The sequence below is a fragment of the Xenopus laevis genome, chromosome 8S (genome assembly GCF_017654675.1).
Source record: "Xenopus laevis strain J_2021 chromosome 8S, Xenopus_laevis_v10.1, whole genome shotgun sequence".
In the NCBI taxonomy this organism is placed as follows: domain Eukaryota; kingdom Metazoa; phylum Chordata; class Amphibia; order Anura; family Pipidae; genus Xenopus; species Xenopus laevis.
Genome location: NC_054386.1, coordinates 67,841,093 through 67,869,015, shown reverse-complemented (window position 1 = coordinate 67,869,015; position 27,923 = coordinate 67,841,093). Strand labels below are relative to the sequence as shown.

At 38.3% G+C, this 27,923-nt stretch overlaps 2 protein-coding genes across 2 annotated transcripts; both read right to left on the bottom strand.

The window, feature by feature from the left end:
- Positions 1–361: 361 nt before the first annotated feature.
- On the bottom strand, positions 362–15,021 carry lonrf3.S (LON peptidase N-terminal domain and ring finger 3 S homeolog). The gene is made up of 12 exons (XM_018233035.2): positions 14,266–15,021; positions 9,994–10,112; positions 8,353–8,475; positions 7,925–8,062; positions 7,189–7,426; positions 6,870–6,957; positions 6,193–6,307; positions 4,942–5,063; positions 2,887–3,045; positions 2,291–2,453; positions 1,793–1,942; positions 362–961 (listed from the first exon to the last, which is right to left on the bottom strand). The coding sequence occupies exons 1-12, from the start codon at positions 14,879–14,881 to the stop codon at positions 803–805; spliced, it is 2,190 nt and encodes a 729-aa protein (XP_018088524.1). The 5' UTR covers positions 14,882–15,021; the 3' UTR covers positions 362–802.
- Positions 15,022–21,223: 6,202 nt separating this feature from the next.
- Positions 21,224–27,900, bottom strand: LOC496342 (uncharacterized; the record flags this gene model as incomplete). The annotated part of the gene is given in 7 exon segments (NM_001095493.1): positions 21,224–21,440; positions 22,756–22,831; positions 23,187–23,282; positions 24,424–24,474; positions 24,962–24,990; positions 25,077–25,237; positions 27,494–27,900. Coding segments are annotated over 7 exon segments (672 nt in total). The 3' UTR covers positions 21,224–21,338.
- Between the last annotated feature and the right edge of the window lie 23 nt (positions 27,901–27,923).

The window sequence follows — 27,923 nt, the reverse complement described above, 5'->3', positions numbered from 1 at the left end:
ATCGGGGACAAATTTTTGGCAAAACAAGTCAAATTCGCCCGTCCCTATTCAATAAAAGAAAAGTTCACACATAGAAAATAGAAACTAATTGTAAAAAGACTATTTCTGGTGAACAATCAAACTAACTAAACTGAATAAAGTGTTGGAAGGTGAACCACCCCTTCAATGTCGCAGTGTGCACCATTTTGCACCTGTTATAATGAACATGAAATTTCCATACAGAAAGCATCAGTACCAGAAGGACTTCATAGAAACTGAGATGGGATCCGGCTTTAAATTCCAAGTTATCTGCACATGCACAAAATGTTTTAATGTCAGTGCAAAAAATAAACTGCACATCTTGAGGAATGAGTAGTTTCTCTGTTTTTCATTTTGTGAAAATAACAGAGGCTCCTAAAAAACGATAGCATTTATTCTGATCTTTTCCTCCTGAACTGAATAAAATAAATATAGCAGCAAAACCAAGACAATTTACATAAAGTGAAAGCTGGAGATTGCTTGAACATCATGAAAAAATAAATTATTGGGAATGACAATCACTATTATGTACATTTGTGCAAAACCCCATGTTTTGTATAACAAAAGCTTGAAAAAGCATTCACTGTTTCCAAAATGATACAAAAAAAGTCTGTGTTTCAGTTTTGTTCTCTTCTCCATAATTAATTAAAAAAAAAAAACCAAGGAATTAAAGAGTAAATGTACATAAATGTGTTGCTTTATGTGGAATTCATAAAAGCCACTGGAATGTGCAGCCCACTTTCATTATTGGGAAAGAATACAGTCAGAATTCTGCACCCTGCTGCTATCGCGGGCGAGATCGACACATGAACAGTAGGACTCGCCGAATGCCTGTCAACCGATCTTTTAGGGATGTCATGGCAAGGAAAGGTAGCTGAGCACGACTTTCCAGTGGAAGAACTGCAAGAATCCACCAACACCAAGCAGGTCCATTGGGGTTTGCCTATACAAACAAAGGTTAGTTATTAACACACACACACATATATATGTTCAAAAAATTGTAAACATTTTCAAATTCTCAATTTATAATAAATAATAAGCAACAAAACCTAGGGGCCGATTCACTAAATTCGAGTGAAGGATTCGAAGTAAAAAAACTTCGAATTTCGAAGTATTTTTTGGGCTACTTCGACCATCGAATGGGCTACTTCGACCTTCGACTACGACTTCGAATCGAAGGATTAAAAATCGTTTGACTATTCGATAGTTGAAGTACTGCCTCTTTAAAAAAAACTTCGACCCCCTACTTCGGCAGCTAAAAGCTACCAAAGTCAATGTTAGCCTATGGGGAAGGTCCCCATAGGCTTGCCTAAGTTTTTTTGATCGAAGGATATTCCTTCGATCGTTGGATTAAAATCCTTCGAATCGTTCGATTCGAAGGATTTAATCGTTCGATTCGAAGGATTTAATCGTTCGATCGAAGGAATAATCCTTCGATCGTTCGATCGTAGCATTTGCGCTAAATCCTTCGACTTCGATATTCGAAGTCGAAGGATTTTAGTTCCTAGTCGAATATCGAGGGTTAATTAACCCTCGATATTCGACCCTTGATGAATCGGCCCCCTAGTGTTGCCTGCACCTGTCTTTTTCTTAAAAATTATCTAGTTTTAAACAATTAGTACAAACTAATTAAGGGGCAGGGCATTCTTATCCATAATCATTTCGATGAATCAATCATTATGGATCAGATTTTACCTGTAATTTATTCCAGACTTCTAGATCACAGACTAAAATCCCAGAAAAAATAAATGATAGCACTTTAAAAATAATTTACCTGTACATCACAATCATTGGCTGGCATTGGTCCAAAATGACTTAAAATTCGACTTTTCAGTGCTGGCTTTAAAGCAGTAAACCAGTTGAAAGCTTGATCGTACACAGAATTGTGCAGTGTTAGTAAGTCCTCATACTCCTGCCCTTGTACCTAATTGGAAAATATTTTTCATGCATCAAGTCATTTATCATATTACTGGCTGGGAAATCAGCAACAAACATTTACTTTAGTGTTCCAATACTAGATTAGTATATTCAGGTTTAACTGACCCATGCATGCTGCAGATCATTATGCAGTCAGTATGAAGTTCTATTTTATTGTGTATGTACAGTATATAGGACATTCATTGTTAAATATCAGTGGGTACTACAAAGCAGTACAAAGGTAAGCAAGGAGTTCTCCATAGGCAGCAACACCAAAAGCACTGTGTGTTTGCAACATAGTACAGTTTATTAGCTATTGTATGTCAATTATTTTATTGGTTAGCACTCAACCTACATTATGGTCTTCGATATATTCAATGTCTGCTGTGTTATAACCATCTCTCTGGCTGTGTCTTATTACTTTAAATCTTCTTTTTCCAATACTGTCAACAACTGAACGCCCGTCTGCAAAGAACTCCACATTTCGGATTTCCAATAAACAGCCATAGTCTGCAAATCTGAGCAGAAATACATCTTTAAGTAACAGCATATAACGTTAATAGCCTGTGGCACCTAGCGTGGCACCAAATCGAAATTCTGCTTATTGACCAGACTAATAAATGTTGCAAGCATGATAATTCCCTACATAGAGCTGTATCTCACATTGATTAATTCTTTTTAGCAACCTCAGAAATGCACCATGCAGCAAAAGGCGTAAAAAAAAAAGCAGAAAAAAAGACAGAATGGGACTATGAAAAAGGTCTTGACAAATGGCAAGCCAGAAACATGTGGTGCTATATAAATTTATAGACTGTTAAAATGATGGTGAAATATACCTGCATGAATAGACCATAGAGGAAACACAGCAGTTCAAGAGAGAAAAGATGCAGAGAATATAATAATAGACAGCAGAAGCAAGAAGAACACATTAAAAATACAACACCTACATACCCTTTAACAGAGTCCCCAATACACATGCCAAACTGCTTTGTGCCAATTTCCATGCATCTCCGTATCATCAAGCGATAACAAGGCTCAAATATGTGCAGTGGACATGGGACAGTCGGATAGGCCATTGTGCAAACAAATATGGGCACATTCTTATTCAAACTGGCATGAAAAAAAAAACAAGATTAGGGGGTTGTTTACCATCAAACACTTTTTTTCTGTTTAGTTGTTTTCAGAAATAAAGACTTTTTCCAATCACTGTACTTTCTATTTTTCATTTGTGATTGTTTTTCTAATATTGAAGTGTAAAGTTTGATTTTTCACCTTCTAAAGCAGCTCAATGGTGGAGGGGGGGGTCGCCGATCCTTACTATTCTTAATTGATACATTCAATTGATACATCTTTGTCCCTGCTGAGCAGAATCCCTGAGTTCCATTAAAGGGGTGATTCACTTTTCAATTAACTTTTATTATGTTATACAACGGCCAATTCTAAGCAACTGTTCAACTCAACTTCGTTATTTATTTTTAACAGTTTTTTAATTATTTGCCTTTTTCTTCAAACTCTTTCCAGCTTTTAAATGGGGGTCACTGACCCTATCTAAAAACAAATGCTATGTAACGCTACAAATGTATTGTTATTGCTACTGTTTATTACTATTTCTATTCAGGTCTCTCCTATTCATACTCTAGTCTTTTGTTCAAATCAAGGCATGGTTGCTAGGTTAATTTGGATCCTAGCAACCAGATTGTTTGAATAGCAATTCTGAGAGCTGTTGATTAAAAAGCTAAATAACTCAAAAACCACAAATAATAAAAAATAAAAATCAATTGCAAATTATCTCAGGATATCACACTATCTATATCATACTAAAAGTTAACTAAAAGATGAACAACCCCTTTAAAAGCAACTGTTAAAATTGGTACAATTGTTGCTTATATTCCACAGATGCTGCTGAGAAATATATCAACTAATGTCGCAAATTGTAACAGTTCAGCATGCTCCTGGATCACTGAGCTGCCAGACTGAAACACGAACATTAAGGGGCAGATTTATCAAGGGCCGAAGTGAATTAAAGGGAATTTTCGAAGTACGAAAATTCGAAATTCGAAGTAATTTTTTGGATACGTCGACCACTGCATAGGATTCTACAACTTCGAATTTACTTCAAATTCGATTCAAAGTAAAAATCGTTCGAATATTCGAAAATCGGAGTACTGTCTCTTTAAAAAAACTTTGACTTCAATAGTTCACCAAATTACACCTGCCGAAGTCAAAGTATTTTAATTCGAAGTATTTTAATTCGATGGTCGAATTTCGAAGTACCATTGATAAATCTAACCCTAAACGGGAAACTTCAATTTTGGAAAAACGATAAATGAAAAATGGAAAGCAACTGAAAAAAAAAATCTTTATTTCTGGTCAAATTACAATTTACAATCTGTGCAAATATTTTATTTTGCAGGTACATGGACATTCACATCTTTGGATTTAATTTTAGTATTGAACATATGACGCAACATTAGGTGGAGATAGTATGTGTTGGTATTTGAAACACATATGAATAACACATTGAGAGATGGATATGTAAGGTGACGTTTAATTAGTATTGTGATCAATTAATGTATGCAAATCATGAAGTCACAACGACACTTTTTTGAACGTTGGGTATTTAAACTCACAGCCTGGTTATCACTTGTTGAGAATCCTTCATAAAGGTTCAAATGTGGGCCAAAACATTGGAATGCACAGTATAATAAATGATCATTAAAAAGAGATGCTGATCCTCTCTCCAACTATTTATAAGATTTAGATCATGCACCCATTTTTTGTGGAATCGGATACATATTTGAACTTTATTTTATATATTTATATATATATATATAGCATTTTTTATAGGCATTTTTTAGTAGCAGTATGCACAAAATGTCGCTGTCTTAAATATATTGATAATGGGTTGAGTGCAGAGGACTTTTGTATTTGACTATATATATATATATATATATATATATATATATATATATATATATATATATATATATTCAGAAAATAACTTACTTCGAGAGCTCAGCTATTTCCTCTTCATAAACTGCCTTTCGATCTTTCAGCTCATCTGGGAAATAACTGGCTATTAGATCTTCCATTAGCTTCGTTTTACAAAATGTCCTGATTGCCAGATACTGAAAACAACAACATACAAATATGTTTTCAGTTATAATTGGAATAGATTTTATGCTTTGAATGAGCAGGGTGAAAAAATTGGTATTTATACAAGGAGGATGATTTCTAAGTGCCTACTGTTATTTCATGTGATGCTGTTAAAGGAGAACTAAACCGAGAGAATATGGCTAAAAATGCCATATTTTATATTCTGTATTTATTGCACCAGCCTAAAGTTCCAGCTTCTCAATAGCCGGAATGATCTAGGACTTCAAATTTGTCACAGGGGGTCACCATTTTAGAAAGTGTCTGCAACACTCACATGCTCAGTGGACTCTGGGCAGCTGTTGAGAAATTAAGCTTCTCAAATTATCAAGCAGAAAATGAGGTTGGCCTGTAATATAAGCTGATGCTACAAGGCTGAATATTAAATTCTGATGCTAGTTGCACTGGTTTCTGTGCTGCCATGTAGTAATTATCTGTATTAATTACTAATCAGACTTATATTGTGGCATTTATATTCTTTGTGTGCTGTATATTTATAAATAAATATATTTATATTCTAAGTGTACTGTATATTTTCAGCAGAAAAGAAGATAGGGAGCTTAAGGGGCATCTTCAGAAGACACAGATCTTCCCTGCTAACTGTGGTTGCCTTGGGCTGGTACAGAAGCCCAAACACATAATGTACACAATTTCTAGCCTACTTCTTTAGTTAAGCTTTATTTCTCTTTTAAACAGGCAATGTTACTTTGCATATATCCATTCAATGGTTCTTTCTAGATTTTCAAAGAAATTGAGCTCATTTCCTCTTGCCAGAATTAACAGCACTGGAAATATCATTCTTTGCACTAATGTGAGGCAGAAGGAGAATTGCTATCCAAGGAGTTCCTTTTGCCTATATAATTCTAAACATCTTTCCAATATATGTTAAGTAAAACATTTCAGTGGTCTAGAGTAATTATTGGAAAGCAGTATTCACTGTCCTGCTTTCAATAGCAATTACTGTTCTCCAATCAATAATGATATATACAATAGAAGCTACATTTAATGAAAGGCTGTACGCTAAAACAACCAAAAACTTTTATAAAAATTACATATGATGGTGATGGTGTGGTCAGCATGCCTTTATTACAGTATCCTGCTTACCTCACAAAGGTCTTCCTTGCACAGAGGACACTTGGGGTTGTGGTCAAGGCATCTCTCAAGACACTTCAGACAGTATGTGTGCCCACAGGGTGTAGTAACTGGTTCATACAGCAGCCTGGATCAAAAAGAGAAAACAACAATATCTTGCAACGAGAAAATAAATAGCGGCTAAAAATCTAAATTGTATGTTTAGTCACAAGCTAAACAGTAATATAGGGAATATGTATTCTAAATCTGTGTGAATGTGATTCTAAAAAAAAGATTCTATAGACATCTTTTAACCATGTGGTATAAACATGGCACCAAAACTTCCACTATGAGGCCAAAGGGAGTCTGGCAAAATAGAACTGATAAACCTGCTTCCTGTAGACTTAAACCCTGTTTACTTGTTGCCTTTCCCCTGGGATGATAGGAAGTATATGATTTTGCAAAAAATCACAAGTATATGGCTGAGTTTTAAAGTTCTAAGCACTATTAATTAAATATGAATATTCACTGCTGTTTTTCAGTCATCTCTGTTTAGAGAGAGGGAGACAGAGAGATCTTTTCAATTCTAAGAAAAAGAAGCACAGGGTAACTCAGCATATATTTTAAGAGGAATCTGTGACTATACAATAGGTATTGTAAAAATAAATTGAAAACAAACTATGGCCTATCAAGAAGAAAAAAAATGATACCTCATGCAAAGAGAACAATCCAGATCAGATGAATCAACACATGAATCGCTGGAGTGATCATTCCCAAGAATGTCAGTCACTGCAGGATCTAAAAAACATAACATTCCATTATGTCACAGGGTCAGTAAGGGGTGCTCCATTCAAAAACTGAAACCATTTATGATTTTTTTTTTAGTTAAAATAACTTCCTTAGATATACAGGATAGTGTTAAAAGCCTACTCGCTGTAGCAAAGCAGCTGCAAATAGTATGTTACTATAATTACATTATCACAATTTCATCAAGGAGAAGATGTAATAACAAGAGATTAACTACCCCACCTATATTCAAGGCCTTGCAGGGTATTTGTTCAGATTCTGCTTCCTTCAAACAGGCTTTCCTCTTCCGTGTGGTGTATGTTGATGGCACAATTGCCAAAGGTCCTCCTGTGGAAGTCCTGGTCAGTTCTGAGCAGCTCAGTGTAGTTTCTGGTGTTTGGTGTGACAGCCAAATGGAGTTGCTACATTTGGGATCTGTCTCTTCTGAAATGGTTACACCATTTTTAATGTCCATATTAACCTGAGTTAGGGAAGATAGCTGCAGATTTAAATCTAGTCAAGCTATTACATTTTTTTGGAATACAGTATGGCAGTGAAATACACAGTTTCTTAATCATGTAAAGTCCAATCCCAGAAACTTTCCCTATCCGATTACTATAGCCATCTAAGGTCTTTGAAAACGGAATATTTTATTAAGGTAACTTTCTCTACAAAAATTCCTTCTTGTGCCACCAATGTATATGTTGCCCACTGCCAACATTTTCAGGCAATAATTACAGGCAATAATTAACAGTGACTCCAGTTCAGTAAATAATAATAAATAATTAAATCTTTATTAATAATAAAAACTAGGAAAAGTTGCTGATTCTCAAATATAATTATACATCAATTTAGCAAATATAGTTATTTCGGCCCTTTTATTAAGGGCAACCACATTTCAGCTCAATAATAAATAATAATAATAATTAATCACCATTGCACCAGTGTATGTTATGGTTACATAAACATTAATACTTACCATTTTCAATCTCTGAGGGATCGGGGTGCTTAGTGAACTAAGAACATTTCCCTTTAATCTCAATGGGTGTGACATAGTTTGGAGTATTTCTGGCAAGTCTCCCTGGTCATTTTGCAGGCTTAGTAGATTGAGCAGCAGCTGTAGATAGAAGAAAAACAAATCTTATTTTAGGCTACTGTAATATAACCTAGAGTATATCATCTCACGGTGACACTAGTGATTATTGCTGCTCTGGTAAAGAGTAAGTCAACGACAGTTACAAGTTTAGCCTTTTAATGGACATGAGATCCTTGAAAATATTATATTACTTATAACTTATCTTCGGCCCTCAAAACGTATTGGTCTATATATAGCATTGTTGTTTCCAAGATTATTTTCCATAATCTCTACACCCGAAAATGCACAAGGATGTCAATTAACCACTTTACCTTTTGGGCCTCAGACTTTGCAGTCTTGTTCCCGGTGTCCAATGCAAGGCAGAAAAGAAATTCTTTCAAAGCATCTTCACTTCTTCCTAAGTTGACCAATGATTGTGCTTTCCTCAGATGACCCTACATAATAATAATAATAATAATCGCTACAGTTAGCTGGGTAATACTTTTTATGTTCTGCTTTACACAAAAAGTAATTTTCATAAAAAGTATCAACCATTCAAAAGGCTTTAGCTGGGAATTGAAAAATAATTGGTATAGAACTCTATGATATCATTGTATTCATGACACATTTATTTTCCTCTTGTACCATCATAGCTGTTGTGTTTATGTAAAGAAAAAAGGGTTGGTTACTCATCACTGGTTTTATGAGGAAGCAAATACAAAACTGAAATACAGCACAATAAAAAAGAAATGGTGACCGTAATATGTGGTATTGGTTATCTGCTGATACAGATAAAAGGTTATTTTAAGTCACTGAGAATTTCCATGACTGCACAGTGCCTTTATCTTGGTCAAAGAACTGTGCAGTACTTGCAGTTTTACTTTGTTCAGTATTTTATTGTTTGACTGCTGCTCTTGGAAGAAAAACAATAGAACAAAAAACATTTTAGCCAATATAGTTCAGTGTAGCACACAGTTAAGTAATATACTACAAGCTAAAGATTATTAGGGGGCACTTTAGTTCAAATGCAAACTATGTATGAATGAGATGAATGCCTGTGCTTGTGTTTGGATCTGTATATGTGTGGTTGTGTGCTTTGTTAGAGAGAGTGTTGGAAAAAGAGAAAGCAAGCAGGGATAGTTGTGGGAGAAAGTGTCATCAGAAAAAATGGAAATATGGAGAAAGTGATATTATGAGACACTGAGAATGATATAGAAAAATAGCATGCAAAGAGATGGAGCAGGATTAATGTGAGAGAGACACGGAGAGAGATGGAGAAAGAAACAGTAACAGTGGTAGAGACCTGGGGTGAAATGGAGAAATTGGCAGAATCTTTAGGAAAGAGGTCTCTGATTAAGCTAAATTGGCTTAATATACAACCACAAAAGTGTAGCCTCAAATTGGTTTGTGTTTTAGGAGAACAACTCTATAGCTCTGATGGGGTCTCAACAGGTGCTAACATACTCTACCACAAATTACTAAACTGGAAGCAAAGGCAGCTGTTTGCATTAAGTTGTAATTTACTGGTCCCTTAGGGTAGGACTACACGAACGATTGCAGCGCAATCCGACACGCTGCAACAAAACGCATGCGACAAAAATAAGGTAAGAGATAGAATTGTTGCATGGTGTTGCAGCGGTGATCCGACGTGACACGACTGTCGGATGCAGATGCAGCGTGCAGCGTCTGCATCCGACAGTCATGTAGCGTCGGATCAACGCTGCAACACCATGCGACAATTCTATCACTTACCTTATTTTAGTTGCATGCGCTTTGTCGCAGCACGTCGGATTGCGCCAGAATTGTTCGTGTAGTCCTACCCTAAAAGGGTGATTTATTCTTTCCATGACAATGGTGCTAAACTTCAGGTGTGGTGCTTAGCTTTATATAATTTTATCACAGTCAAAACCAAGCCTTTGTCCAGTAACAAATACACTGTACAATAAGATTTCAATTTCAGTAATAACACTTACTTTTAACCAATATGGCTGAAGTTTGCATGCAGTCTCTGCATCTTGTAATGCGCATCCGTAAGACTTTAAGCTAAAGTGAATCATAGCACGGTTGCTGTACAGTAAATAGTCTTGAGGAGCTAGGAAATGAAGAGGGAATAAAGCACAACAATGTTAGGCCTTTTTCTGATAGGGAAAGGGAATTCATCTACTTTATTAAAAAAGAAACCGAAAAAGACAGTGTAAGCGGGTGGCCGTGAATTTTAGTGTTACTTTAAGTTCACTTGCTTCTTTAATAATGCATTAACCAGGTAAAGAGCCCTCCTGTGGCTGAGAAATCTCATATACAACACTTAAATACAGTAGGAATGTTAGTTCAGTTATGGCATTAATAAGAAGCATGTTCATTAAATACTAATTACGGTTTCCCCACAACAGAAGAGTCTTCACTTTACAGTCAGTGGGGAGCTTAAGTCTAACACTCGTTTGCATAATTAAGCAGTCCTTGATATTGGCGTTTCTACTAAGTGCATCAAGTTGCAGAGGGAGTGTTTTCTATCTTTTTACTGTATCTAATCCATCTAGTTTACAACACATCCAAAAAATAATATAATATATCTGGTTTATAAGCAAAATTGATTTTAGCTCCAACTCCATTATTATAACTATATAATTATAACAATAAAACAAGCGGCTATTCTGCATAGAGCTTTATCCATTTATTTATAACAAGGAAGCTGCCAAACAGTTTCCTCTGCTGAGGCAAAATGAAATATTCTCAGTAGATTCCAACAAAATACTGTCTGTCAACTGTCACATTATTATGAAAATGTTGAATGCTTCGATGCATAACAGTTTCACAAAGAATTTGAAGCTAGACTGGGCAGGCCATTGAGTATCAGTGGAAATTATGAATTGCTGGGATTGTAGGGAGGATCAGTAACATAACTACTTGGCGTGGGGCCATGAGTGCAGGCTGTACAGCTGATCCCCCCCCCCCAGAGATGTTCGGGTGGATTTTTGAGTCCACAAACTGCCGGCGGTCCTCGAGTTGGTATGTACCCTGGTACAGTCGCACCCCCCGGTAGTTCTGCCACTGGGGGGAGGGGATTGTATTATATAGTAAAGTAATACAGTAGCTATCATTCTAACATATAACTGTAAAAGACAGCACCTTCAGAATATGTTAAATGTCTGGCATTTTTTTGTCATCTGATAAAGAAAGGCCCCAACCAAACTAAATATTCTGCACTTGTTTTGCTCAGTTTATAAAATAAGCAGTTGTTCTTCATTTAAGCACCTGGATTCCAAGTAATGTGGTTGTTTTTTCACACCCTGACAGCAAGGCTGCTTGGTAGGCCCCCTCTAGGTGGGTCTAAAACACCCAGAGTGCCCAATACATATGTATACAGGGTCACACTGGCCTGATATATTTAACACTGGACTGGCCTGTAAGAGTAGCAGAGGATTTCCATGTGGGTGCCAGCCCTAGTGGGCGCCTGCCAAGGACAATTACCATCAGCTCTTTTTTTTTCCACCATAGAACCATATGATACCTATTAAATTTAGCACAGAATAAACTAGATTCAAGTCTGCATTGCTCAATGAACACATGGGACTGGGCATGCAGCCACCAACTGACCACATTGCATGGACTTAGCATTGTATTACTGCAACTGGAGCTGAGAGTTCTAATAAAATGTAATCACAGGTTCCTCAAAATACGTTTAAAATAAAAAATACGGTCGTTTTTTCACACCCTACCGGACGTAACCCAAAAACAGGTCCCTGTGCAGTACGCTAGATGTGACCATTCAATGGATTTTTATGGCCCTCAGGCTGCCTAATATTCCATAGAATTCTTTGTATGACATCATTTTTAGAAAAATATGCAGTCTGTGAAACAATTTGCTAATGGTATGGCAAAAGTTGGATGGTACTGCCTTAAAGCACAGGACATCTAAATATATTACAGTAAAAAGGTGTATTTGCCTATATCTAGGTAAACTAAAGATTTTATGCCAATGCAATCTTGGAAAAAAGGGACAAGCAGATATTAAAGGGGTGGTTCACCTTTAAATTAACTTTTAGTTCAATTGGTCTTCATTATTTATTTTTTATAGTTTTTAAATTATTTGTCTTTTCCGTCTGACTTGTTACAGCTTTCAAATGGAGGTCACTGACCCCATCTTAAAAACACATGCTCAGTAAAGCTACATATTTAGGGGCACATTTACTTAGGGTCGAATATTGAGGGTTAATTAACCCTCGATATTCGATCGTCAAAGTAAAATCCTTCAACTTCGAATATCGAAGTTGAAGGATTTACCGCATTTCCTACGATCGATCGAAGGAAAAATCGTTTACCGCGAACGAACGATTCAAAGAATTTTAATCGATCGATCGAACGATTTTCATTCGATCAGAAAATTGTTAGGAAGCCTATGGGGACCTTCCCCATAGGCTAACATTGCACCTTGGTAGGTTTTAGGTGGCGAAGTAGGGGGTCGGAGTTTTTTTTTAAAGAGACAGTACTTCGACTATCGAATGGTCGAATAGTCAAACGATTTTTACTTCGATTCGTTTGAGTAGAAGTCGTAGGTCGAAGTAGCCAATTCGATGGTCGAAGTAGCCAAAAAAATCATTCGAAATTTGAAGTTTTTTTTATTCTATTCCTTCACTCAAGCTAAGTAAATGTGCCCCTTATTGTTATTGCTACTTTTTTTACTCATCTTTCTATTCAGGCCTCTCCTATTCATAGTCCAGTCTCGTATTCAAATCAGTGCATGGTTACTAGGGTAATTTGGGCCCTAGCAATCAAATTGCTAAAACTGCAACCTGAATAGCTGCTGAATAAAAAGCGAAATAACAAAAAAAAAAAAACACAAATAATAAAAAATGAAAACCATTTGCAAATTGTCTTAGAATATCCCTCTCTACATCATACTAAAACTTAATTTAAAGGTGAACAACCCCATAAAGTGGCTAATAACATCCAGTTAAACAGGATGTTTAAGAAACATGTTTTGTAACCCACAACAAGTTCACAGAATCTTCTCGAAATATAAGGCAATCTATTTAGTAAAATATGAACCTCAAGGGCTGTATCATTGTAACATATTTTCCCAATGAAATCGACAGAGGTTGTTGGGGATGCCAAGTGTTTGACCTACTTGTGAGTTACTTCACTGGTTATACAAGCAGGCACAGGGAGGGGGTGGGGAGAGCTGATGGATAGAACGGCCTTCATGGTTACACAACACTGTTCTCATGACCCACTTTCCCAGCATAGCTTCACTGGTGGGGAGGAAATCAGTCAGTCATCGTCTTACAGTATGTATCATTAATGGAGAGGTGAGGAACACTACTCTGGCAACAAGTAGGTCCCCACAAACCAATAAATACCTTCTGGGAACAAAGTGAAGGGGATGGTTTGTTCATCTGTTACTACTAATTATAAAAGCCAAAAGTTGAAACAAATGCAAGAAGAAAACAAGATGACTATTACCTATGGAGGTGCTGCCTTGGGAAAGTAAAGCTATATTTTGGATTCAAAACCTATGAATGCATTATGGTCAAGTGCAACCTGTACATTGGCTCTGTATTACTAAACACATACAGCAAAATATTTCAATAAATTATCATAATAGCACAATAGCATGTTATGCAACCCAAGCCTTTCATAACCACATTATAAAATTACCTTTTATTTCACCAAAAATAAATCTCAGTGTTCTGGTTCATTAAAAGGTCTACCTTTTCTGAATAAATGTAAATTCGTTACTAATAAGGACACCAGTAGGTTCCAGTGCATACACCTTCATATTGTTTGGAGTTAATGTTAGATTGCAAGCTCTTTGGGGGCAAAGTCATATATTGTAATAAGTAGATATACATATATAGAACAGTATAACACACTGTTAGTTACCAAAGAGTTCATAACTGTATAAAGGGCAAAAGGCTGCAGGCCGAGTGCTTTCACAAGGGTTATGGGACACTATTATCAAGGTACATTACATTTATATAACACACAATGTCCATGAGTCATGTGACACAAATAACATCACTAAGCACCATTCAGATGGATATATTTTTACAGTTTAGTCAGGGTATATTTGTATAACAGCATAAAAAGACTTGCTGGTTGACCACTATATATTTGCAACCTTATTAATCTGATAGTGGAAGGAAATCAAAATGACCGTGAATCGTGACTTAATGGCAAGCTCTTGGCCACCCCATACTAGACACAGTTTCCCCACAGACCCCTGCTGCTGTTATTATAGTGGTTACCTATAGAGATGGCTTCATTGTATATGGCGAGTGCTTCTGGCCACTTGCAGTCTTGGTACAGGCCATTGGCCACCTGCCTGAGCTGTACAGAGCGCACTTGCCCGGGGAACCACTTGCTGAGGATGTTGCTGAGCAGCACATTGACTCTGTAGGGAGGCTCGCTGCTCGCCCGGCACACTTTGCATTCACTCTTGCCGGCCCCTTGGCACTCCAGGCACTTCTTACAGAACGTATGGCCGCAAAGCAAGGTCACCGGTTCGAACAAGAATCCCTGACACCCCCTACAGGTCAGGGCATCAGTATTATGTTGCTGGGCAGCAGGGGGGTCCCTGGTCCATAAGTGATCCGCTAGGCAGGACACAAGAGTCTCCAGATGGTCCGCGCTGAGCTTATTGTGCGCCGCAGCCTTCTGAAACAAGTCGCAGGCTTCCTCCAGTTTGCCCGAGCATGCCAAGCAGTCTGCCCTCTTCAGCAGCAGCCCCCAGTCCACCAACCCTGCCTTCTTCTCCTCTAGCTGCCTCTCATAGATCTCACACGCCAGCTGGAAGTTTCTGGCTTGGAAAGCCTGGGCAGCGAACTCCAGCATAAGGCTACTGTCAGCCTCCTGGCTACTCATTGTGCCTGCCCTTGTGAGTGGCTCTAGAGCTCAGGGGCCCTTGTGTTTCCCCGCTCCTCTGCGCCGCTCCATTCCTGCAATACGGCTAATATCAGCCTTAACAGGCAAGCGTTACATAAAGCGCTGTCACGTGATGCCCAGAACCTCCTCCCATTGGCCGCCAAGCCTTCAAATTGTTACAAAACCGCTGTGGGTTTTGTAACAAGGTTGTAATTCAGTGTCATTGTCTGCATGGGTATCTACAGACAGGAGGGGGCTTACCTCCCCCATGGAATTTGTACTTCAAACAAGGATCTTGCCATATGTATATAGTTTTGTACTTTTTGTTTTATATCAGAACATTTCTTAAGCTTACTAGCCCGCAACAGGTTTAAAAAAAGGATTATATCTTAAGGTTGGCACTAGGGATGCACCGGATCCACTATTTTGGATTCAGCCGACCCCCGAATCCTTAGCGAAAGATTCAGCCGAATACCAATTTGAATTTGCATATGCAAATTAGGGATGGGAAGGGGAGAACATTGTTTACCTTGTTTTGTGACAAAAAATCATGCGATTTCCCTCCGCACCCCTAATTTGCATATGGATTTGGTTCGGCTGGGCAGAAGGATTCAGCCAAATCAGAATCCTGCTGTAAAAGGCCGTATCCTGCCTGAATCCCGAACCGAATACTGGATTCGGTGCATCCCTAGTTGGCACACCTTCAAAAAATGGACTATCCCAGAGCGATTGGGTCCAAGCAAACTGCTCAGAGTTGCAGCTTGGACGCTCTGCCCTTTCTCACGATTAGAAGATTCCTGTTGAATTGAGTGAAGAATGAGAGACTCAAGGTGGCCATAGACATAGAGATCCGCTCCTTAGGCGATGTTGCAAAAATGAGTGGATCTCTCCCAGATATGCCCACATTGAGGTGGGCGATATCGGGCTGGGCAGTCCGGACCGCATAAACACACAGATGCGGGAACGATCTGACGGAATTTTTTAACCTGCCCGATTGAAAGTCAGCCAGATATCGATCGGGGAAGCCCGTCAGATGGCCCCACACTTTGTCTGCTGCCTGCTTTTATCGGCCGTGTATGTGGGCCTTTTAGAGCAGAGAATACCTTTGTGAGGAAGCAGCTTCTTTAGCAGGGCACATGAGTGTCAATCTGGCAGATGTGGTTGTGACTACAACAAACTGTCAGTTTCAGCGTGGAGACACACAAAGCTACTAGTAGCAGCTACTGGTCACGGCTACAAAATAGACAATAGTAATCATTGGCTTTGCTAAAACACTATGGGGTATATTTATCAAAGAGTGAAGTTAGAGATCAGTACAGTCCGCTAGAGTGAAATACCGCCTCTGGTACAAGAGGGGGGTTGTGGGTGCACTCCTAAGGCCATATAAAAATATATATAAATACAATAATCCCCTGTCTAAAAAAAGAAAAACAGGGTTTTTTGTTACAAAGTTATGATCATAAAATTGGTAAGCCGCCATACCACGTCAAGGTAAACCCCATACGGCGGTCCCTAACCTGTTTACCTGTGATCAAAATTTAAAACCTTGGTTTCAATCTGGACTAGATCCTCCCCCACCACCTGCATATGCGGCTTTTGTAGGGGAGACTGCCCAGACCAACGCCCATTTTAAAAAAAAAAAAAAAATTTGTATTTATATATATTTTTATATGGCCTTAGGAGTGCACCCACAACCCCCCTCTTGTACCTGAAATGTAGCCGGAAGCTGTGGCTAAGCTTCATGTGGTTAGTGCACCCTCATACCCACCCCTTTAAATTAACGGTGGCCCTATGTCCTTGTTGTTTTTTATTAATCCTTGGTTTGGGCAATTTCTCTCCCTCAAAAGCCACAAATGCTAGCGGCTGGGGAGGCTTTGGCCTTTTTATTACCAACGCCTGTGAGACACCCATTATATTTGCTGCACTTATCACTAGGTAACACTTGCACAGACCCACACACATTACACCTATTACACTCCACATTTAGCTTTTCCTTTTTCATCTCCCTCTAAATCTATACTCACATCTGTACTTATACTTATACTCACACACATACACACACAAGTGTGCACTTATATATACAACTTTACTTTTCCTTCATTATAGTCTCTTCACAATCACATTTTTTTTTTTTTAAATGGGCGTTGGTCTGGGCAGTCTCCCCTACAAAAGCCGCATATGCAGGTGGTGGGGGAGGATCTAGTCCAGATTGAAACCAAGGTTTTAAACTTTGATCACAGGTAAACAGGTTAGGGACCGCCGTATGGGGTTTACCTTGACGTGGTATGGCGGCTTACCAATTTTATGATCATAACTTTGTAACAAAAAACCCTGTTTTTCTTTTTTTAGACAGGGGATTATTGTATGGCCTTAGGAGTGCACCCACAACCCCCCTCTTGTACCTGAAATACCGCCTCTCTTCATTCATTTCTATGGGATTTTTTTTATCAGCGGGTGAAAGTTCATCCTTTGATAAATACGCCTTTCAAAATCCCATATAAATGATTGGGGAGAGGCGGAATTTCACTCTAGTGGACTGTGGTGATCTCTAACTTCACTCTTTGATAAATATACCCCTTTGTGTGTTTTAGCAGAGGCAATTCTCAGTATTGTCTATGGTAGGGTATTTTGTAGCCACAAGAAGTAGCTGATACTAGTTGCTCCTACTAGTAGCTACTTGTGACTACAAAATACCAAAAAAAATAACCTGCCATAGATAATACGGAGCATTGCCTCTGCTATAACAAAGCCAATGATCACTATTGTCTAATTTGTAGCCATGAACATTAGCTGATACTAGTAGCTACTATTAGTAGCAATGTGTGTCTTCACCCTAAGGGTTGGGGCAGACGGGCAGATTCAGTGAGATTTAGTCGCCTGCTTGAATTAAGAATCGCCTGAGCTAATGTACTCGCTGCGCTTCGATCCCCAACTACTTCTCTGCTGACGTTGCCCCTCCTGTGACATTGTTCCCCTGCAGCCCTCCCTTCCCTGATCACAGTGAAAAATGAATAAGGTAAATGCGCATGTCGGGTGGGGGGTTCTAGCAGGCAGGAGCCCCTGGGGTAGTAGTCTCAGTGGGCATTGCATGCCCCAGTCTGACCCTGAAACTGTGTATAAAGTAACTTGTGTAAGGCATTATATGTACTATCACATTATTGAATCTTAAAAGTACATATTGGGTGTTAGTTTGCCTCCATCCATTTTCTCCAAGAAATCTGCAACAAAGCTCAGACTCCTATACTTTTGTACTTATTCACTTCTCACAATGATTTCCCCTCCCCACACTCCCCTTTCAAGTCTCTTTTAACCCTCTGCCTATTTACCCCAATATATATTTGGCCCTCACCCCCTCCTCTGCTCCATTGTTTCCTTCTGCTTTTAGTTCAACTTTGCCCATTCTTCCACACCATGTAATTATTACTGTACTATCTTTCTGTTAGCCTCTTTGCCATCCACCTAGAATGTAGGTTGTTGACAAAGAAGTAAAGTACATTTATTTTCGTGCACAACCCCATTCTGTTGTTGTTACTTTAAAATATGAATTTATAATCAATTTGTCTTCTGTCAGTCCAAATGGCATTTTTATTTCTCTTGAATGCAAGGCACTGCTTTGGCGATGCACAAACTAGAAAGCTGCCCATCTCATGGACTGGCTCACCCTGATAATTGTCTGTGCCCAAGGCACTGATTTGCCTAGTAAATGAGTGTAAATGTAATACTCACCAGCTTTATGAAACAGCAAAAGTTCACATTTTAAATCTGGAGGGGAGACACCCTTGGCCGAGGGACCTCCCAAAAAACCCTTTTTAAATTCCTGACAGTTATGAAAAATTAACATAGAACAGCCTAGAATTCAAAATATAAACTTGGCTTACATACACAAAACTTGCTACTAATGTCCAAACAGCATTTTCCTGTTTCTCCCAGATCTACTCCATTGTTCACATTCATTGGCAGAGACATGTTTTGTAATCTGTTACATAGCAGCAGCCTTCTGCTCCAGTACATAAGCAGCTGCTAGAGACTAGCATGATGGACAGGGAGTTGATTAGATGGTCCAAGACCAAGCAAAGCTATAATATTACTCGCGTCGGCATCTTGCTATATAATCAACACAGAATGGCAGCATGTGCCTTGAGTAAGTAGGTTTATGTAACTTCTTTTCTTTATTTAATTAAGAATTTATTTACCCACCCCATATAACATTTTGCATACGTGTATACGGTCTCCTTAGTCACTATTAAATCTCCTGCTATATACAGATACATTTTGCAATGCACAGTTTTTTCATTTATGAAGTCCAAGTGCAGATGCCTTTGCTCAAATATAGCTGCGGGTTTTTGTGCACATACACACTTCATTAAAGGTACTTGCATCTCACACTTAATAGAATTGCGATAGCATAGTTGCTATTAATGCTGCTACCTTCATCCCACCTACTATTCTAAACAGAGTGCAAGTATGAAAGACAGAATTTCTGCATATTGTCCAAAACTGGTAAAAAAAACAACTAATGATGTATTGCACATGGTCTACATCAAACTGCTGTGAAAGTAGGCCTTTGTTCTGGTGTACAATCTTTGCTGTGGACAAATATGTATTTATTCTTTGAAAAGCATTTGCAAACAGCAAATGTCACTCTGATTTCTTAGTCAATCCACGGTGATCCAAATATGGGGCAGATTTTTAGACACGGCCTAAAGAATAACAAAATGTTCACTGCTTAAAGTGATACTGACACTAAAAATGTTCTTTTCAAAATATTAATGTACATTAAAAGTTACCTATAGGTCATGTTTCATGTGATCGTTTTTCGCTGATAGTTCTGCTTTTGTAAGTAATTGTCACTTGAAGTTCCTAAACCTGACTGTTTTGCCAACCTGACTGTCCCTTCTTAACCTGTCAGTTAGAATTTCTACTTCTAACGGACTTCTGCTGCACAAATATGGCAGCCCCCTCATAGAGGAACATGGGGGTAAGAAAGGTAATGTAAAAGCATCAGGCAAATACTTTTATGCAAAATTAAAAATAGCATTCAAAGACAATGTTATGATATATAATAAAAACTGATGTCGGTTTCTCTTTAACAAGCTTAGTCATGGAAGTAAAGAAGTGACAAGTGTTTTTGATAATGTCAGATTCAGTGGCAGTCTATCATATGAATCCATAGAAATAATCAGGGATGTAAATGTTTTAGGCACAATAGTAGATGATCCTCTAGTTAAACCATGGTATGCAATTTTACCACTAGTCTATAGCTTTTACTGAAATGCCTTACAACATGGAATGACTGTAATAAAAATGCAGCACCATTGCATTTACATAAAAAATGTCACAACTTTTTTAAAGTTATAACTTGTCATTCAAGACAATAACATGATTTGTAAACCATGTCAGTTATGGGCAAGCGAAAGAGCACCTATATGTATCTAATGTAAAGATGAAGACTCCCTGCACATTTAAAGGAAAACTATACCCCCCACCTGAACAATAGGTAAGAGATGTAAAATAACAATATTTACATAAATGTATATACCAGTTTAGTAAGATTCTTTAATATGCCACTTAATTTGATATAAACTATCTGTTGCTTAAAGGAGAAGGAAAGTCGTTTACCACTTGGGGGTGCCAAATGTTAGGCACACCCAAGTGAATGTATTTACTTACCTGAAACCCCGGGCCAGTGCTCCTATCAGCAGAAAACTGCACAGGCCCAGGGTTATTCCAGCGAGCACCACAGAGCGATCCTCTTCCGGCTTCTTCTTTCTTGTTGCTGCTGCTCAGAGTGAAAAGCCGAACTTTAACTAAAAAGTCGGCTATTTTGTTCAACTTTGCATGCGTCTACCCTGGGAAATTTAAAGAAAGAAGAAGCTGGAAGAGGAGCGGTTCATGGTTCCCCCGTGGAATAACCCCGGGCCGGTGCAGTTTTCTACTGATAGGAGCACTGGCCCGAGTTTTCAGGTAAGTAAATACATTCACTTGGGCGTGCCTAACATTTGGCACCCCCAAGTGTTAAACGACTTTCCTTCTCCTTTAAGTTTTCATTTTGGGGGTAAAGTTCATTTCCCATATATAGCTTTAAACATTAAATAATCCCAGTGGAATTTTTTTGCCACGAATATGAATTTATGTAACTTAGTTTCCATCAAGTACAAGGTACCGTTTTATTTTTGTTTTACAGAGTAAGGACAAACCAGTCTTAAAAATTTGAATGGTTTTCTTAAAATGGACTCTATGGGAGATGGCCTTCCCATAATGAATAATGGGTTTCCCTTCCCCATTATGGATTATGGGATACCATAACACTACAAAGTATTTCTTGGTCATTTTATAATGTAGAAAATGGGGAAAACATCTTTATTTACATGAAATGTATATAAATATTACAGATTGGCAGAAGATATTTGTTAGAATGACTCTGGCAAAGCTAGGAATCCACACCAGACAGGAAGAATCAGTCCTGAATTCTGAGAATACTTCTTTTCTCCAAATCATTCATCTCTTTCAGTATTAGGGCTACATTATATCTTAGTTCCTGGAACTTGGCTACTGGAACCTAGAAAAGACAAAAGCAGGTGATAAAGGTTAAAGTAGATAATGTTAAAAAAACAGGATGTAACTTTGTCTTATTAAAAAAAACTGAATTTACAATGTTAGGGGGTGTTTCAAGGGAGAGATGGAAAGCTTTCCAATTTGTTTTTATACTATATCTTTATTTCAATTCTTAAGGTGCTAAAATGTGAGTTTTTCTAAGATTGGATGAAGCACAGCACATTTTAAAATTTTAGTGTAACTTTGTGTTTCTTATGAGCAAGAATGAGAAAACATTTTCAAAAAGCACCTGCCGATTAGCCCCCCCAAATGATGTTTGGGGGGGGGGGCAACAACAAAACTTTGTGGAGTAACCACTCTTCTATGGTACATTGTGGAATAGCTAGTCATGTTTGAGAGTTTCTGTTAAAATGTTTTGTATATTTATATGAATCTGACCTGAAACATCATCTACTTTTCAACAAGTCCTGAAAATAGATGAAGAAAACCTAGTTAAACAAATTAAACAAAAAATGATTATATTTGGTCATGAATTTATTGAAAATATTATCCTCTATTTCCTTCATTTTTGTTTCATTTGTTTAAAGGAGACATATAGAATAATTGAAAAAACCCTAATTTTGTAAGCAATGAGTAATATACGCTGTTTCTTTTACATGGTGCTACATATTAATATTATTTTTAAAAGTAGCTTCTTTATTGGAGCTCCCTATAGATGTTCTCTGGTCCCTGTCTGTGTTTCAAATGAGGGGTGTGCATGTTCTAACAGTCCCTGCCAGTAACACAGCAAGAGGGGGGCAGCCAATCCCAGCCCTGCAGTCACACAAGCAAAAACAGGATTCAGTTCCTCTGCACAGCCTGGGAATTCAGGGAGCAGGAAGTAGAAGAGAATGGAGGGATTATTAGGGTTTTTGCAGAAATATTTAATACATCAGCCTGAAACACTATCTTTTAAAGCACAATTCTTCTATTTCTGAATGAGTATAACATAGTGGTACATTGTTATTTTTTATACAAAATGTCTCCTTTAACTAGGTTTTCCTCTCCTTTTAGGACTTGAAAATCAGATGATATCATTGGTTAGGAATTGGAAGATTATTGTGTATTTAGAGGTATGGACACGGCCTAGGTAATAGAGGATGGTTACAATAAACAATTGTATTTGTGGGCTGCACAATATTCAGTTATTATAGAAGCAGGTTATAAAAACAGAAGCCTATAGTGTAACAGAAATTAACAGATAATTTGTCATCTGTTAAAAAAGGCCCAGTGCAAAGATACGATGAGGAACAGAATGCAGAGGTGTGAAATAACCTTACCTCAAAGCGATGAGAAGTTCCGTCAGAAAGTTTTAGTTGCATTAAAATAGAAGGCTGCAAGGCTCGGGAGAGTGAGCTACAAGAATATGGAGTTAAAGAATAGTAAAAAAGTAACCACAGCACTTGCATTACAAAATATACACAACAAAACCTGGCAAAGTATTTTACAGTGACATAGATAAGAATAGATGCAAAGAATCAGCTAAAACAAGTTATGAAAGAGATATATGATCATATTATAATTTAAAGTTATAATAGTTATATGAAGTCCGACTAATTAAAAATTAAACCTATTCTTTTAAATGTAATGCATGGAATACAATTACAGGCTATAATAAGAATAAAAATAGTTCCACCAATCTGTAAATTCTCTAACAATTCTTTAATCCTAAGGCTGTATCTCATAAGTATGGCAACTGGCCTCAATGTACCTTGTAGAAATCGCCACATCTACTCTCCATCGGACATCCTCTAACATTGGCAATCTGACACCATCCTTCAATGCCGCATTCTCAAGAATTGGTCGCCTACAAAAACGAAAAAGAAAACACAATTATCTAATGGTAGTTTGTAGGTAGGTGTAGATACCGTTCTCTTACATTAATTGCAAATGCTTATGTCTGAACAATCCTTAAAAGGAGATCAACTAAAGGTGGTCATACACGGATGTATACGTTGGATACCATACACAGATGGCAAGCTTTATACTGTTCTCTTTGTTAAATGGCCTGCATTTGAATATAACTTTTTCAAACCTGCCCGACCAATATCTACGATACTTAAATATTGTTTAGAATTTGTGGGCCAGCCAGGACTCCCATATCAAAAATTTTACAAAACAATATTTTTATCGGCATGCAAATAGCCATGGGGTTTACCTTGATGTGGTATGGTGGCTGTTTTGTAAACACATGCACTTGCATTTATACTGAATTACTTATGAGACAGGGGGACCAGGGAAGTGCAATGTAAGTAGCACTTCCGTTACACTTAAATATATTTTAATTTAGCCTTAAGAGTGCTTCCACAACCCCCCGAATTTTGCAAATAGCCAGCCTAAGTTGCTAAAACTAATTGTCTGTGAAAATGTGAGAAATTTCCCTAACCTGCGTGTGAACCGGCATTAGAACACGCCAAACATAAGGACAACTTTCTCAATAAATAGTGATATTCAGGTCACTATTGAAATTTTACCATTTAATTACAGGGGAAATGGATGGATTCAAAACATGTTTAAAAATGTGACTCTAAATCTGGATGCTCACATTATCTAGTTTACAAACAACAACAAAAATAAGTCGAATTGGCCAACAAATGCACAAATCTTTTATTTTGCAGTGGCTGAACAACACTTTAACTTTGTCAGCACACGTGTAAACAGTTTTACGACTGGATGTGGAAGTTCTCATAAATTATAAGACAACTTAAGAAACTTCCAATTATAAAAATCAGGACTTTGGCTCAGTGATATTTTTTTTTAACTTAAAAATAATTGGTACACCAATGTAAATTATTTGCCTTTGAACAGTAACACTTGTCATGTAACTGTCTTCTACCTTCGACTTAATTAGGAAAGAGTAGGAGTACATTCTGCAGCACCGCACTGAAAATCTCAGAGCATTTATCTGAGTGAAGGTCCTAAAAATTAGGCTGAATAATATCACCAACCTGTTTCCATACACTATGTTGGAAAAATCTTCTATAAAATCCTCTGGGATCCTTAAAAGACACACAACACAAAAGAAAATATGTTGAAAACCATAGTGACACATTATTATTTTTATTCTAAATGAAAACAAGAAGCCCATGCCTTTCCGCTTTACATGTTTATTTGTATTACAACAGACTAAAGAATGATTTAGCTTTGGAATAGCCAGAGTACTGCACTATAGGGTGACAATTTAATAATCTAGGTTTTAACAAGCTCATGTTGCAAAACAAAAATGACTGTCCATTATCCTAAGACACATCTATATATGTATACTAGGTTTCAGAAAAAGCTTAACACAAAACAAAAACTTCAAGCACCAAATTTAAAGTGCAAAATAAAGGGTCCAGCACTAGACAGAAGCGTAGGAAAAAGTATTTTTAGAAGGGAACAATTTTATATTATAAAAAAAAAAAAAAGGAGGATTTGGCTGTGCACAATATGTTAAGGAGTTGAAACATTAAAACACAATGGTGTGATTGGTGTTAATTATTTTACCTGAGCTCTTTTAAGTCTTCCTTAAATACCTAGAGCCAAAGAAAACAGACAATATGACAAAGGGTTTCTTTCCTTGTCAGGTAAGAGAGAATGGCAGTTAGGGGAATATACTTACCTCCTGTTTAAGTGTTGATACAGGAAGCCTTAGGGCCACTTTCAACAGGGTGTATGCCCCAGAAATAAGAAAACTTAGCTTCTCTTCTGACATTAATGTATTTTCCAATATCAATTGTACAGATTCTCGGCTGTCCTTTCCCTCCAAGGCTCCTACCACAGCTGGCAAAGAAAAGCTTAAATTTAATTCAACAAAAAGGATGGTGAAGCTCCCTGTTCAGAATTAACCAGTACTATAAAGGCAAAGGACAATTCCTGCTTACACATGCACTCTCTCTAATATTACCCTTTGTGATGGGGTTGGGCCATTTGTTGATGTGTTTGGTTTTAATGGGGTGAGGACTGGGCAGTTTGGGTGGACTAATCAAATGTGTTGCATAGATGAACATTTGTTTTATTGGGGACTCATGCTACTTAGATAATGTGGTGTAACACTGAGGAGTGCAATGATAATGATGAATAGCGAGGGTATCCAAGAAGGCCCTGCTTACTAAGTACTATGGGCAGGGCAGCCATCAGTGGGGGACAGGGGGGAGATTTGTAGGAGGCCCCGAGGGTAAGGGGGGCCCTGCCACGCTGCACTTTCTTGAGTAGCCGGGCCCCCTTGCTTTCTGAGAGCGGCTGACTTCGGGAAGGCAGGGTTGGAGCACAAGGGGAGGTATCTTCTGTCCATTACTGTCCCTTATTGGTCACTGAGTTTAAATCCTGGTTGAGCTGCTCAGGGATTGGATAGCTGAAGTTTGAACTTTCCCTCCAGCTCATCCAATCACCTCGCAGCTTTACCAGGACTTGAAATTCTGTGACCAATAAGGGAAGAAAATGCTGTCACTGGAAGAAGATGCAGCCACCTATGCTCCCCTCCTCCCTTCTGTAGTTGGCAGCTCACTTACAGCAGGTGGGCCCCACTAATGTAGTAAGTGTAACATGGCAGGGCCCCCCTAAAGGTAACCCTTTGTGGTCCCTGTTGTGTGGTGGGGCCCCCTGGCACCAAATTTTTTTTAAACTTCTGGGAGGGCAAGTTTTTTTCATGGACGTTTAAGGGGGGCCCTAGCCACCAATTTTCTTATAACGTGGGGGGGGGGCCCTGGCCACCAATTTTTTTTCCCCGTGTGGTGTCCTAGCCACCAATATTTTTTAATGGGAGGCCCTGACCACAAATTTTTTTTTTAAATGGGGGGGCCCTGACCACAAATGTTTTTTTCAATGGGGGGGCACTGACCACCAATATTTTTTTCATTAACATACGGGAACCATAGCCACCAATGTTTTTTTTTTTAGTGTGTGGTGGGGGGTGGACCTGTAGGTGGGGCTTGTGGTGGGCGCAGCCCAAAGGGCCCAGGAAATTTTTTCGTATGGGGCCCTGTGATTTCTGATGGTTACCCTGCTGAGCATGGGGGCTCCTTAAGAAGATGTATTAGAGCTCACACTATCAAAATCACCAGAAATCCTGTCTCTCTACTTGCAGAATGTGTGCAAAAGGCAGTTATATTGTTTTTTTTGTAGTGGAATAAGGTATTTGAGTGAGCTCTAATACATCTGCTAGGAAAGGAAGCCCCCCTATAAGATATATTGGATCTAACAGTCAATGAATATCTGACACCCGACTGCTGCATGAAGACGGACTGAAGAGAAACAGATGCGGAGAGGAGAATAGTGAAGATAAACTTGATTTTTTCAGAAACAATGCAGAATATTTAATTGATTGTATTGATACAGTTTCTTATTTTAATATGATTTTAATATGATTAAGCTTATATTAAATTTTCATTTTCCTGATAGTTCCCCTTTAAGTTGCACCAATGCAGTTGCCAATAGAACCCAATCGGGTTTGGAGCAAGTGCAAAATAATCTCATTAGCCCTCAAACTCTGAGATATTACTCCTATATATATATATGTGTGATCTCTAGTGTGACAGGGACTGGGGTGAATAGCACTGTAGACACTTACGGGGGAATGTAATAAAAATCGCTAACGGAAAAACTATTCGCAATGCGAAAAGTTATGCCTTTGCGCAAACAAATTTTGCTTTGTGCGAATTTAATATAGCTTTTGCGAGGCCGGAAACTGTTTAGCGACCACTTCCGACAGTGAAAGACCGTTTGCGAATTTTATAGTTTGCACCAATGCGCAGTCAACGTAATAAAACTTCTTACTGAAAAAGTCGTTATGTTTGCTCCAAAAGATTACGACACCTTCAAGCACTTCTTATGAGTGCGCAATTAAAATTCGCAATGCGCAATTAAAATTCGCAATGCAATAACAGTTTAAGGAACAATATTACATTGCGAGATGTGGATTTTAGTCTTATTGGTGCGAATTGTTTTGCTCTTTGCGACTTTTATTACATTCCCCTGTTAATAACTAAATGACAAACATAACAGGTACAATTGAAATGACATACCCCTCACCCCCCTTACCTTTAAGAATTTTCCTAAATATATCTTTGTCCAGGTCTTTCATATATTTTGCCATAGCCTCCACCTCAGGGGGAATCCGGGCTCCCAAGTAACTGGTCCTGTCACTACTTAAGGCGGTAGATGAGGAGAAAGAATGGCCGGACCTAACAGCTGCCATCTTCCCCGACTATCCCTTCAGACAATCTCAAACCCACACCGATAGACCTATGGCAGCTCACGTGACATGCTGCTCACGTGATAAGGGAAACGCTGCAGCCATAAAGCCGAGAGAGATAAACTGTTTTCTTCAGCGAGCTCCCCCTAGTGACCAGAGCAAAGATTATTTTATTTCCATTAGCCAATCCTCTATTGCGGTTTAACTACTCGGATAACAGTAACAGTGCGTCAAAGTTGCTGACCGCCCTCCCGCACGGTAGGTGGCGCTGCTCTG

Excerpts from the sequence above, each read along its gene's own strand:
- lonrf3.S (XM_018233035.2), bottom strand. The coding sequence starts at position 14,881 with ATGAGTAGCCAGGAGGCTGACAGTAGCCTTATGCTGGAGTTCGCTGCC. Across the intron at positions 6,958-7,188 it reads CTGCAAGGCCTTGAATATAG|ATCCTGCAGTGACTGACATT; the intron begins GTGGGGTAGTTA and ends TATGTTTTTTAG. Across the intron at positions 3,046-4,941 it reads GAAATAGCTGAGCTCTCGAA|TTTGAATAAGAATGTGCCCA; the intron begins GTAAGTTATTTT and ends TTTTCATGCCAG.